The following is a 14,935-nucleotide window of genomic DNA, read 5'->3' as shown; positions in this document are numbered from 1 at the left end:
CTCCGCTCGCCTCGGCAGGCCTTGTTGATCCCTTTTCAGGATGCTTCACATTCCTTTAGCAGTACTACAGACATTCCACCCTCACCGAAGCACTCTCTGATATGGTCCAAAAGTCTCATGGGGGTGCTAAATTTGGTGTTTCTCTGCGGCGGAGACAATATTACCAGAAAGTATTTTATTTGCATTAGAGGAGATGACTAAGTTCACCACCACAGCAATGTTCAACCTCTGCAGCCCCACAGACCTGTCAAGAAATCCAACAGCAGGAGATTCTTGTAACCTGACTGAGATAATTATGACCTAGGGCAGCCTTTCCATGAGATGAAGTAAATTATAGGAAAAAATAAAAGTGAGATTTTTGGAATTCTGAACCGAGATGGGGAATTGGAAGAATCTGGGACAGAGCTGACCTAAGGGACTCCACCTTCTCCTGAAGAGAGCTTTAACTTCCTTCAAAACAGTAGTTACGATTGTCCAGATCTGGCTCCAAAACTATATATTCCAAAGGTCTCCAGTTCTCAGTTGAAGCATAAAATTCACATTCTTAAAGGAACACAAGGCCCTGTAAACCCATTTAAAATTTGTTATGCTGTACATTTCCCATTAAATCAGTAGGATCCACACTGTTAAAAGCAGTGAACTTTCATGAAAACATAAGGGGAAATTGCTACCCTGAAATCTATACTTAGAATTTGCTATTATCTTTTTTCCCCCCTTTATACTATTTATGTATCTCTGAGAGTCAATGGCTGACTTTTGTCTAAAGCTGAAAACAAATAAGCCCCAAATCATCTGGAACATGCAGAAACACTAGACTGTAAAATCTGATTTTAGAGTCATATAGCTGACCTGCAAAAACTGAGAAACACTACTTCTACTGTAGGGATTCCCGAGGGCATGTGGGTCATCTTTTTCCAGCACCTGCTTGAAATAGGCTTTCTACTCTTAGCCAGGGACTCTCTCAGCAAATGTGTGCACACGCTACACACAGCACTTGCTGATTAAGCTCCTGGATTGCCTTTACTTTAGATGGCAAGGTTTGATCCTGTTTCTATGGTGCTAATGTGGATTTAGATTTTGGATTTCAATGAGAGCAAGATCAGAGTCCCTGCTATGGTAAGACTGGGAGCTAATCCCCAGGATCAAAATAAAGGAGCCACATTCCTGAGCTCAATCCAATTCAGCAGGTTTTATTTATTTTTCCATGTGGGCCATGGTGGACCCATTTACTGTTTCACATATGGGCCAGTTGGGACTTTTTCCTCTCTCCTCTTACACCAGGGCAGAGGGTTTATTTCAGGTCTATAAAAACTGTTTCTTTCCATGTATTTGCTCAGCACTTATCTGCTGGTCCTCCAGTTCTGATCAAAGGCCTATGTGCTCTCAAAAGACAAAGACAATAGTCCAGGAACAACTACCAGCACAAGGGAACTATAAAGCTCAAAATGTTTGGAGTCTTACTGCAGTGACTTCCCTCATCCACCCTAACATTAGGCATAATTTCAGGAGACATTGGTGCTGGGATATGTGCTGACCTGCCTAATGACAAGGATCTGTGCAAAGCCAAATACATACTCTTTAAGAGACACCTGAACTAGATGGCTATGTGCTACTGAAAGCAGCACTTATATATCTTGACCCTAAAAGTCACACTGCAAAATCTGTATGGGCACATCTTTCTCTCCTTGAGTCCTTTCCTCTCCAGTCTCACACTCTCCCACTCCTCTGTACCTCCATCCCTCTGTCCACTGGTCTTATGACTCAAGGCTGCCTCTTCATCTGAGAGTGCCACTTCTTTGCATTTTTGAGTAAGTATTTTTAAGGTGTGGTAATCTGCTTTTGAGACAAACAGTGTGGCCTCAATTCATTGGACTTACATACTTCTTTCTACTTCCAGTCACCTCTTCTAAAATTTGTATGCACTGGAGAAAATGTGCAGACACACAGTAAGCAATGGATCTCAAGGAAATGCAGTGTGAAATAAATAATGAAATAGCCAATGTTCTTACACAGGAATTTCTCCAAGTAAGACAAGAGAGATCAGGAAAGTAAAGGAGGCTTCATACTACCTACAACAGCCAAGTAAACCAACCAAACGAAACAGATGTGTAGACTGACATAGTTGGTGCTGAAGACCCAGCATCCACACTATACACACTGCAGGTGCTTCACTTTGGACTAACTCTAGTCTGACCCCATGGACTGCATATTCAGTAGCTGCTGAAGAACATTAGGTGCTTTTCTGGGGCACATCTTCCGGTTCAGCTTCATCCAAAAAAATCCAGTTTATGCTCTCTAAGACCATTCCATGATGTGAACTGATGAGCTGTATGTTAGGACCGTGATGAAATTTGCTTCAAAAAACATACTCTTTATCCAAATTGAAATGCTAATGTATTGGCTTTCTATCCCTCCCCACACACAGTTTTGCTGCCAAACCAGTCCCAATTCCCTCTCCTGGCTCACACACAGTTGATTTTTCTCCTTCCTTTCCGAGTGTTTCTGACTCCATCTCCCACCCCAGATTCCTTATCTAATCTCAGCCTTCCGCTCTTCCTCTTCTTCCTTGACCCAATATATCAGTATAGCCAGTCCTAGGTCCTCCTCCCACCTTCTCATATCTGTCTTTCCCTCACTATATGAACTAATGTCAAATTTTTCTGTTCAGCTAGTCTCATCTTGTCTTTCCCCCTCCTCATGTGATCTCATCACCCCCAGTCATAAGTCTGAAGCTTGGGAGAGTCAAAAGCTCTCCACAAAATCTCTTCTCTAATGCCTGAATGTGAGGCAGGAGGCATCATAGAGTTCATCCCACAGTACCCATTCTACACTGCAGCAAAGTAGAAAGGATGAGCAAGCTCAAGGACACTTTTTAATAGCTTAGCTCTGAAAAAGCAACATGTTCATTTATTCTAAGGAGATTGCACACATATGATCTGTTTGCAGTTAGGACATGTAACAAGCTAGAGGACACTTAAAAGGACAAGTTTTCAGAAATGTCAGCTGTTACAATCCAAGAAGCCTCTACAGAGCCTGAAAGAAAAGGTTGGGGTTTTTTGAAGGGTTGTAGTAAAATATGTGTTGATATTCACAGATATTGCAAAAGACTTGTCCATGACCAGAAGACCATTGCCTGCCAAATTTCAAATCCCTGATCTGTGATCAAGTCTAACAATGGGGGATGTTAAGACATATTAAAGAAAAAGTTTCAGGAATGTTTTGACAGTGGGAAACAACATGTTTTTCCTCTTCTGTGTCCTTGGAATATGCTAAGTTGCTTTGGCTGAATTTTCTCCAAAACATTCAGCACCTGGCATGGAAAGTTTCTGACCAAACTGTTGAATTTTGGCAGAAAATCATTCATATAAAGTATCAGGCAACCTTGACAACAGGGGTTACTAGCTCCATGTATATTGATTTCAAAGGGAAAAAGATGCAAGGTAGCAAGTTGTCACAAAACAGATGGCTGATTATACTGAACAGGCAGCCTTGCAGAAGGCCTCTGTTTAGATAAATGACCAAAGTGAAATTAGGTTATTGGTTAAGCGTGCTTGGTCATGATGACATACAAACATGAGACAGTAAGTGACCAATGGTAAATTACACAAGTGCCATAGGAAATAAAACGCATGGCAAGAAGAAATTCAAACAATTACAAGGCTATCGACATTGAAACTCTTGGTATGAAGCTTTTACCAAAAAGTTAAGAAAGGTAAAACTTGCAAGTATCAAACAGTTTGAGAATCAAATAAGACCAGATTAGGACAAGTCTGTGCCTTCAACTTCACTCTCTGTTAATTTCAGAACCAGCATATTTTCTTCTTCCTTGGTACCAGAACCAGAACACTTTCCTACCATTTCTTGCCAATAATGGTGCAGAAAGCAGACATCAGGGCCCAATCCTACAATTTTTCCATGTGCACAAAGTGCAGTAGAGTTAATGGGAGTTCCATGCATATAGTACTAGAAACATCAGGCCCATGATACCTCATTTCCCAATGGGACGGTACATTTTACAACCTATTACACTCTTTGTTTGAATATCATTAGTCAAACCTTTAATCATTTTACCAGAATGTTAGAATCTGGCTTGCTGGCCGAAGTCTAACTTACTTTGTCTTTCAAAGGCAATTAAGTGTTAGTGGAAAAAATAAAGAACTTTTGAAATGACAGTTCATTTCATATTTGCAAAACAGTAAGCTTTCTTTCAGTGCTGCTTAGCTTTCCCATCAAAGAGAGGCATTCATTTTATGTAAAAACATATAAAAAAAGATAATAAAACGAGCTGAGTTCGTTTACGAGAAATCATTCGCTATCAATACTTACATTTCTTTTTTTAAAATAAGGACCAAGATAACTAGGCACTTTTATTTTCCCTTATGTCTCTCTCTTTTTTTTTTTTCATAATAAAATCTTTGGCTCTTGCTTCCCTTTCAATTCTTTAATTTGCCTCATTGCACAATAAAATTTACATCCTGCTCACAACCTTACAAGCTCCCTCTTAAATACATCTGTCACGTGTCGATATTTTACTTCTCAATGCTAGTTCTGAAAGCTTCCAAATGACTATTTGGAAGATATTGTGTCTCCCTTCACTGATATATTAGCACAAAGAAAACATGGCTTTATTTCCACATTTCATTCACACAGAGGATGATTATGTGGAAGTGCTTTCATAGTGTTGAACAGCTTGACCCCCAAAAAGATTTTGGCACTATCACAATACCGAGAAAATCATCAAAAGTTCTGATTGTAGTACCATGTGTACTGTTTTGCTTACATGAATGGTAATTCATTCATATAATCTAGCCTACTGAAGTGTGAGATAAAACCAAAACTTGACGTAACCGACATCTTTCCCCAGAATAGTCTTTCTTCATCTTTAAGAACTCTTCAAGAGCCACTGAGTTATGACAGAGAAAACAATGAATCATGGCTATTCTTCATAACGTGGTCAAGGCAATTGGAGACCTTCCACCAACTGATGTCAGCTGTAGTCAGCTCCTACCTGTGCCAGAATACCACAAGTAAAATTAATATTTTCTGTCGCAAAATGACAGTTTCAAAACCAGATCCCTTTTACCACTTTGTCTTTACTGTACTTACATACTAAGCGGCAATTAAATGTGAATCTTTTTATTTCACTTATCATGAACTAACCAATCAGTTTTGCCATTCCAACAAGTTTAGTCTGGGTTGCCTTAGAACTAGGCAGGGTGTTCCCCAGGAATTGTCCTTTTCCAGGATAATCTCTGTTGCTGTAAAACGAGAACAGACAATGCAATTCCTTTCTCTTCCAGCTGACCTCCACATCAGAAAGGGGAAGACATATTTTGTGTGTATATACCCCTATATATCTATATCTACCTATATATAGACACAAAAAATAAATGCACTTGGTAATACTACAAAAATATTATGCAATCTTTACTGTTTCACAAGTGCTTGCTCTGTGCTGACCAGAAGCTCTGAGTATTTGATATGACAAAGTGAATAAAAAGTGGCCCTCCATGAAAACTCTTTTTCAGCTCATTGTAAACCTTCAAGACGTTTGCTCACTGTTTCAGGATGAAAAACTCTATAAATTACTGAACGACGTTCTCCCATCCATGAAAAAGGCCTCTAGTAAAGGCAAGACAAAGGCTGACATTGATAGCCCATTCGGTACATAAAAAAAGGCTCTCTGACTTGTGCAAAATTACCATGTGATTTTAAAAGATGCTGCCACAAAAATATTCACTTTTTAATTTAGATTACCTTTGTTACACCCATGTATTGAATTACAGAAATTAAGTACCTGCACAGTATAAGATAACCTAACATAAAACCTTGTAGATCAATACAAGTAATTACATTGCAAGGTAACAAGCATTAAGATAGCATACATTGCACTTCAAGTTACAGCCACATTGAAGCATACTGCAAGCAGTGGCATTAAAAAAACCCATGGAAATATTTACATATAATGCAATAAGAAATAAGCACGATTCAATATACAACAGCTCTTTCAAAATTGGGGCACAAGTCAAATCTTTGCAAGCTGAACTACAACAGTACTAAACTATATGTAGCTGTCAAAGGCAGGTGCTTCATCTATCAAAAAAAAAACCACCTGCTTGCATTTGAGCTTTGAGTATCGACTTTATTCTAAGAGCACCAGATTATCACCGTTGCATCTTGTGACTCTGCAGGAAGGTAACAAACCCCAAAGGCTCCATCTCCTTGTGACAAATGCATGGGACAAATGCACATTGTGAGTTCAGAAACAGAAAAAAATAGATGTGAGGCAACTGTCTCACATGATAAACACATGGGATATATGCTGTGAGATTACAGGGAGCATCATCTGTGAGGGTGGAAAGCACAAGTGTCAGAAGCGAGCCTCCATGTAACAAACCTTCCCTGGATATAAAAATAGCCAGACTCTTAAGACTCCAGTAAAGTGTCTAATTCTGATACCCCTCTTCTCTTATATTTTCAGTACTACTGAGACCTACAGAGTTACTCACAGTAAGATGCTAACGATTTTGAGAAAGAATGGCAAAATTTGAGCAAAACACACACACACAAAAAGACAAGAAATCATTATTCCCTTTTACCTTGTGCTTTTTGTACCATACAAGTAGTTAGTTAACTTGCCTCTGAAATTCAACTGTCTTTAGACACTTCAAAAAACAACAAAAAAAGCAAAGCTAAGTTGGAAACCAGGCACTTTCAGTCACGGGCCACAATTTCCATAAAACCATCTATAAGATGTTTCCATGATTTAAAAACATTGCTGCAGCATCACATATATTGCAACATGAGGATACTCTCTAAAATAAGATGTGCATCTTGATGGTTATTCCTGATAGAATGAATTGAGTAGCTCTATAAAAAAAAAAAAATGCATATCTCAAATTCTTTCCTAGCTATACCCTAATGTGTGGTATCCCTCATGGAATTTCAATAGACTAATCTAGCACAGACTTTAGAATAAGTAGCTTTGGAAAACTGCGAAGAAGTATATAGTTAAAAGGTCAACACTCTGCAATACATATGTTAATATACAAGCAGAAAACATAGTGAAGGATAAATTATCATAGGATCAATTTGCAACCTACTTTTTTCTGGTGAGACATGTGCCTTAGCTTGTCCCCTCACAAGCCTGCATGTTGAACCATCTCCTGCACAGATTCCACAGTTGTCTTCCTTGGCATTGCTCCCAAGTTGTCGATCACAGCCTACTGCCTGCCAACATCAACACCACAGTCAGAAGGAGGGCAAAGCTGTAGTAGACATGCTCAGGTTTCTGGAATTTTATTTATTATGTTATCCTTTTGATTTTATGAGCTGGCCTCATTCTATCAAAGCATATCTTGCTATTTAAGATTTTAAAAGCACACTGTCATTTCCATGATTTTAATGATGAACCACAACAACTGATATATTAAGCTATTCAAGCATAGGAAATACATGAATCGGTTTCCCACTACTTATGTGAATGAATACCATTGAGCGTTATTCTTTCCAACACAAGGGACAACTATGTTACTTACAATTTGTTTTTCATCACCTGTTTAATTATGCCTGAGAAAGGATTAATGCAATTAAATAACCCAAGTTAAATATTTAAAGGGCACTCAGTCTTCAGCTTCACAGACAAGCAGCTGTGGGCGGCGCTCATAATCTAGTGTCTTGGCCATTCATAATTTAACTGGCATGCATGTAGATCTATTTGCCATTTACATCAATGTCAATCATGTATATATTTGCTAACCAGGTTTTAAAAAACTTGGATGATTCAGTTCTCACCTTTTGATTTTTTTTTTCGTTTCTGAATATGACAGCCAATCTATAAAACTTTCCAATGATTATTCTAAAAACACCCAAACTTAAACACTGCCAACAATTCCAAAAGCAACATTTTTGAAGAGCTGTCAACTGAAAACTCTCCAAACTACAATGAAAACATTTTTACGGGTTTTCCTTTTTCTTCATATCAGTCACCCTACAAGAAGCATAGGAATGAGAATGGGAAGACAAATAAGAATAGACAACATTAACTAAAAGCACCTTCCTGCTGAAAGGGAGATAAATATTTGGCCTCACCTATATTACCCTTCACCATTTTGTAGAAGAAATTTGCAGGGAGTACCAAATGCTGAGCAATGTGGTAAAAAGCTAATCTGCAGCTTAAGGTTTTCTCAAGTCAGCCTATATGCCTCTTATATCCACACATCCCTGAGAAGTGCAGCTAATTCATCATGGACATATATATTTAACCAAACTCCAAACTGACAAATGGATAGAAAGCACTATGGAAATTCACAGTTAAAAGCAGTGCTAGAATTCTGAAATTGGCCAGCACACTCCTCTTCCTATATAAAAATGCTTGCAAGGGGGAGTCCTAGCTGCCAAGATCCACTGCATCTGTGCTATGCCAAAACTGACACACGATCCCCTTGGAGAGGTGAGGATCGAGTCCGCACGTAAGAGGCAGGGTTGGGACTTCCAGTCTGAGTTAGCGCGCACACACACACACACACACACAGACACAAACACTGCACAAATCATGCACATCTGCTGCCAAACATGGAGAAATGTAATCTTGAAGTTTCATGTGTCTATAGAAAAGACAGCAAAGCAGCCCCACCTCCCACTCCTGCCCCTTTCCCTTATTTTCCCAATTCCCTACATCCTGCATTCTCCTAAGAGGGGGGCATTAGGAAGGACAGTTCATGATACTTTGGTTGAGAGACATGCTGCACTGAACGGCATCTCCTTACTAAAGGGTTCAGATTTACCACAGAGTTCTACATTAGCAGCACAAAATTATTTTATTCCTGCAACTGAAGGAGATCTTCATCCTATGTAGCCCAGCAAAGAGTTCATTTAAAAAGAAATAAGCAGCTCAACTGAAATGATTTAATGTTAGTGTTAAGTGTTAACAAAAACTTAGTTGTAAAAATGAAACAAATTAACGTGCATATGAAATCAGACCATCTCAGAACAGGTGCTTATTTACTACATAGAATCTATGTGAGAACACTATATTGTAATTTAGGATTGGATTAAAGATTAAAATGTTTTCACTTGAAGATGTTTTTTAACATTAGCTCTGAGTTCATCACTGACCTCCAGAAAATAACAAAAAGATTGTAAACAAATTACTCTAAATAAGCTTATCTTCCCATTTTATGAAAACACCACCATTTCAGAAACAAAAACTGACTGGGCCACTGTGTGAATCAGAAAGCAGATAAAATTTCAAGGGATATAATAATACAGTGCTCGACACATTGGCCTTAGACTTGACAACTCTCTTTCAGTTCCCAGCTCTACAACACTTTCTTTTTGACCTTTGAAAACTTCCTCTGCTTTTCAATTCCAGTCTGTGAAAGGGGTATAACTTGAATTCCCCACCTCACAGGGATGTTGCAAGAATAAATCTCCTAAAGATTCTGAAACATTCAGATGGTGCGATGACAGGGACCATACCAGTAGTTGAGAGAGTCTGTATTTCTCTTGGGTAGACTTTTAAAGTATTTATTGCTCCCCACTGCTGCTCCTGCTTTTATTCACATAAAGATACTACTAGCACCCGGAGGTAAATTGTTAGAACTACTGCAAATGTAATCTCTCCCCTGATCTCACAAACACATTTCCATTTCATCATGTAATCTCATTTTCTAAATATTTAGAATCTGTTTATTCACTCATCAATTAATTCTCAAAGGAAATTTAAGCTGCACATTGTGATACTCTGTGTGAGAAATTGCTATTTTCATTAGTTTAAGCTGTTGTATATTTGTAGACTACAGATCCTGCAACCCTTTGGTAGGAGGAGGGTATTGAGCAAGCACAGTACTTGCAGGACCAGCCCATTAAAGCCCAACATGACAGTAATAAACATACATACTGAGCTATTACACACAGTCACTATGAAAACAAACTCTCACTGCATATAACAAAAATTATACAACTGTGCAAACACAAGGCACTATTGTGTCCAACACGGAACGTAAGAAAAAAGATAATCAGCACAGCAGCATACTTTAGAGGACTGTTTCATATAGTATTATTGCTTATTTTTTAATGATACACAAATGCCACAGAAATAAAACAGGAGTGCTAGCTGCAAGGGACTTGGATGTGGGAAAAGCTTTATGGCTCCCCTGCCAGCAAAGGTGGTATGTTCAGCTAGAGGTATTCACCCTCTGTGGACTTCCTTCTGAGGTTATGTTTGTATCAACTGTTATGAATACAAGTATCAAGCAATGATATCCTGGAACACAATTCAGAAAATTACTCAAATTAGTGTCACAACTTAGGCCTGAAATGAGCACAGAATTTCAGATTTTGTTTAACATGAAGCACCCGAAAATTCTGCAGATTCTAATGTGACAAGCCTCAAATTTAGAGCTAATTCAACAAGTGTTGCAACCCTGGGATCTTAATGAGTGAACACTAGGGTGGGGTGTATTTCAAACCTGAGTGTCTAGAGTTAGCCTTTTTTATCTGTTTGTAAAACCTTGATAGGAAGCAAGGAAGCAGTATTTCTCAGACAAGCTGGGCAGCCACGGATCTCACCAAAATAACAGGAAGCTGCAAGGTATAGCCTTGCAGGCCTCAAACACATACGGTATCTTGACACCAAACATTATGAATTTAAGGTATTCATATTTTAGCCAATAACTATTAGAGAAACACAGTGTTTGATAAAACATTTTGAAGAGAGTACATGTGTATTTGCAAGCAAAGCTGCAACAAGGACAAGAAAATGATACATGGCAACAGCCTTCCTCAGTTCACACACCATCTCAGCCAGCCAAAGAGGTCTGATGATATTCATGATTAAGGTGTCTGTTAGGGTTAACTTACCCCACATTGCTCGCTGTTTACAGAGCAAAGGGATCAGCTATAAATATTAGAGGCAGATTGGGAAAACATCTGCAGACTTTTAGGGCATAGTCAGAAATAATTATATTAGGTGATTTTAACATAGGCTGCATAAATGAAACGAGTGATAATACAAACTGTAATGGAAGGATTGGGACCCTGTAAATTTAAGAAATCTGCAATCATAAATACCATAATTCAAAAAAATGATAGAAGTATTGTAATGCCTAGGTTGTAAGTGAGCTCCACAGACAGCAGGGAAAAATCGACCAATATGTAACAAAATGAACAAGAAATTTAATATAAAAAGGATAATGAGGAAATGGGTACTTGGTGTATTTAATAAATTGTCCATGATGGGATAACTATGAATTCGGATATGGCAGGATTATTTTCAGAAACAAGTGCCTGATCCATTACTATTTTTGGACAGAACCTGAATATGTTGCTTGTCTGTGTTCTTCCAAAGAAAAAAATAGAAATATGAAAGAGAATAATATTGTTTTGTCACAAGTAGCTAGGATAGAAAGCATCTGATTAAACAGTGAACAGAAATGCTCATCTGCTTCAACAAACTTCTAAACTAAACGTTAGTATGCCGGTGCTATTGTGAAAGACAATACTGAAGGGTGTTAAATATTTTGTAGCATGCTTGGAATAGTTCATGTAGGTTCAGAAAGGCAAAGGAAGAGCAGAAGGTCAGGGTATAAAATTTTGTAATACAGATGAAAGAGAAAAATGAAATTGCTGCTGATATGTTAGAGATGACTATGGAACGTTACAAATACTTTTGCAAATATGAATCCAAAAATCACTCAGAAGCTCCCACAGCTGTTTCTTTAGCTCTTATTAACTTAGTAGGGTTTCAGCTGAGGCATTAGAGTTGAACAGAGAAATTAATATAGCGTGTTAATTTTGATTTGTGAAGGTCAAAGTATAATCTGTTAAATTCAAGGATCTTCCTTTCTTAAGGAGATGTTTATAATTAACTATTTTGAGAAAATGGACAGGACTGCAAGGTGACAGATTTTTGACTAAGATTCCAATATGGCAAAAAAACACACTGTAGTGAAATACTCGGCAAATCCCAAACCCCCTTCAGAGTCTTCTCTTAATAAACATAAATAGAAACATGGACTAGAATTGCCAATGCAGAGCCCAGTGCAGGATCAGGTTTTCAAATTTCAGCTTCTGCTTGTTAGACCATTGCTTTAAACCTGCTTAACTGTGTTACTCCCTCAACTGACCACTCACCTCCACCTGCAGGCACTATCTTTCAAAATAGGCACAACACCATTTTTTGTAGAGCACTTTCCACAGAGGTGAGTTGTCAATTATAAAAATGTTATATGTCAATTACAAAAAAAATGTTTCTGGGATTCTAACAACTCAAGATTATATACTTCAAATAACGAAACTGAAGATATACCTATGCTCTACAAAAGAAGAATACTTATCTGAAACATGAGTAAAACCAGAGATCTGTGCATAACCAGCACCATTTGTTAAGTGTCATTATTACGATCAAAAGCATGACATTATACACAGCAATATATATAATTATATACAGTATTTCTCTTTAGAAAGGGGCTCCCACCCTTCTGTGGTACTCTGGACCCAGAGATCCAGGTACAGCCAGAAAAAACAAACATACTGAGTTCTCCTAATATAAGTGGCCACAAAAGAATAAATCATTGCTGTTTTTATTTGTGACAGATACATAAATTCTACGAAACGTTAAGACTGAAGTTGCACTACTGCCATTCTTTCTTTACCTACTGTGTCTTAGACTAAGCTCTGTAGCAGATAGACCGTTTAAATATTTAGCAATGTGATGTTAAATACGATATCATTTTCTACTTTGACTAATAAGTTTTTGATTGATATAGACTCTCACTTTTCAGCAATTCCATTAAAATGATAAGTTAAGTTATGTTTTTCAGTGTTCTATGTTTACTCGAGGAACTGGCAGCTCAACGTAAGGGAGTGATGCCCTTTATTAATGTGATTTGGTTTAATAAAATAAAAATAGAAAATCAATTCCACAACATCTCAGTATGACATAATTACCATCCCCCAATGCTTGGGGAAATCCAGATGAAGGCTACTCTGACTACATTCATATTAGTGTGCTTTCACTGGCCTGGCTATTTCAAAGGATGCACAACCATGTGTACTCATGAAATAGAATGCTAGCGGGATTTTAATGCAAACACACAGATGGCATTTAGTGAAATTCAGCTGAAGCAGAAAAGCCAGCAAATAATTTAAGGGGAAGTACCCAATGTGCTTAAAATGTAAAAGAAATATTAAAAATGTAAAAGAACTATTACATTTGTGCTGAGCAAGGAACTGCACTGCAAAATGCACAAATGGAGATGATAATTATACTTCTTCGCAAGAATGTGACAGAGTTATTACGCAGGACATTCTTTTCCTCAAGGGTTGAACAGTCTGTAATTATCCCAGTACATGTTGCCCAGTAGTTTTTGTTTTAAAATCAGCTAGCAACAGATCTGTTATAGCAGTATCTCAGTAAGCGAATCCTGTATTGGTTGGACCAGTGATCTGCTGAAGGGTGGCAAAGACACTGTGGACTAGGTGCAATTGGGTTTTCACTGCCTATGAAATTTGTCAAGACATAAAAAATATAGAATGAAAATACAATATTACACCAAACAGATCCAATGAAGTAATGCGACTGCCCTGCCACCAGGATAGTAGTACTCGGGTTGTTATAACCAAACTACTTATTTCAGCTTCACAAGAGATCAGAACTAAGATAAAAATGGAACAAAAGCATCCACATACTTCTAAAGGTTATCAGCATTGCCCAAAATACAAGATAACCTCAGAACTATTTCTGGCAAAAATATCTCCTCCTAGTCTTGTGACTTGACTAAGAAAGGACACATTTTATTTCAACATTTACTAGTAAAAGAAGAAAACAGTGAAAAATCCTTACATGCTCAAAAAGATAAATCTGTATTGCAGTTTATTAGAATCACTCTCAATATGGAAAATTAAAATCGTCGGGGTCTTGGTGAGAAAAAAAGGATTTCTATTTCTACAAACACACACCACAAAATCAAAAACTTAGAGAAATTAAGGCTGTATTTGACTGTACAGTCACATGTGCTATCGCAGTACATGGATCTTATTGCATCAATGTCAGCTATTTGCTGCATTTTCTCCTGCTCTACTTGTCTTAGCACAGAATCACAGTAGAGGCAGATGTTAGGAATGTCTGCATCCACACAACAAATAGTTAATTTTAAATATGGCTATGGGAATTTACGGTAATAAAAACATGAGTATAAAACCTGTCATGTGAAAATCCTGCTCTGTCTTAGTCAATATTTTCCATGTATCTTTGCCCTGCTGTAAAACCCTGCTGTCATTCAAAGCCCATCTATTCATTTACTTTGCAGTCTCTGCTCACATCCTTTGCTTTGTGATAACTTCAGCTTGCACTTTATTTCTACACAGATAAAATATGTCCCTGGAGAGAATATAAAGAAAAAACTCCCACTGCCTCTTTCCCATGCTCATCATCTACAAGTAATTGATTCTGACAAGCAGAGGGAGAGATACCAGAATATCCCTCCAATTATCCAAGCCACTTCCTTTCTTTCTTTCTTTCTTTCTTTTTTTTTTTAATTACTTTGAAAAGCAGTGTGGAATATTAGCTTTCAAGCACCACTTTCAAACTCTGGTTTATCTTCATTGAAGATTTAACTTGGTCTGAGACATGATTTTGTCCTCACATGGTCCTGTGTCATAACTCTTCAGTTATGTCAAAGCTCAGCCTAACAAAGGCCTGATTGTGGCACAGGTTCTCACATCTCTGCATTCGAGCCAGTGCAGGTCAGTAGCAGCCCAGACAAGCTGACACAGGCCTCAGCATATGTCAATAAACAGAATACAGCCCCGTCAGGGATCTTGAGTGTGTACTCCGATCAACAGCGAATGTCCCAGCCCATCACTTCACAGCAAATGAAGCAGCAGTCCCAGTTGCCAAGCTGAACAGGTATTAGTGGCAGTGGGAGTAAGA

The 14,935-nt window shown here is 38.0% G+C and overlaps 1 protein-coding gene across 7 annotated transcripts in view; it reads right to left on the bottom strand.

Annotated features, from left to right (window-relative positions):
• Window positions 1-14,935, bottom strand: part of ADAMTSL3 (ADAMTS like 3) — a 188,966-nt gene that overhangs the window by 71,974 nt on the left and 102,057 nt on the right. For all 7 annotated transcript variants that reach the window (XM_069798386.1, XM_069798384.1, XM_069798387.1 and 4 more), the window contains exon 7: window positions 7,104-7,230. In XM_069798386.1, the coding sequence (XP_069654487.1) occupies window positions 7,104-7,230 (127 nt within the window). The remainder of the gene's footprint in view (window positions 1-7,103; window positions 7,231-14,935) is intronic.

This window comes from Haliaeetus albicilla, chromosome 12 (genome assembly GCF_947461875.1).
Source record: "Haliaeetus albicilla chromosome 12, bHalAlb1.1, whole genome shotgun sequence".
Classification (NCBI taxonomy): Eukaryota; Metazoa; Chordata; class Aves; order Accipitriformes; family Accipitridae; genus Haliaeetus; species Haliaeetus albicilla.
The sequence above is the reverse complement of the archived record's forward strand: the minus strand, read 5'-3'. Positions and strand labels throughout refer to the sequence as shown.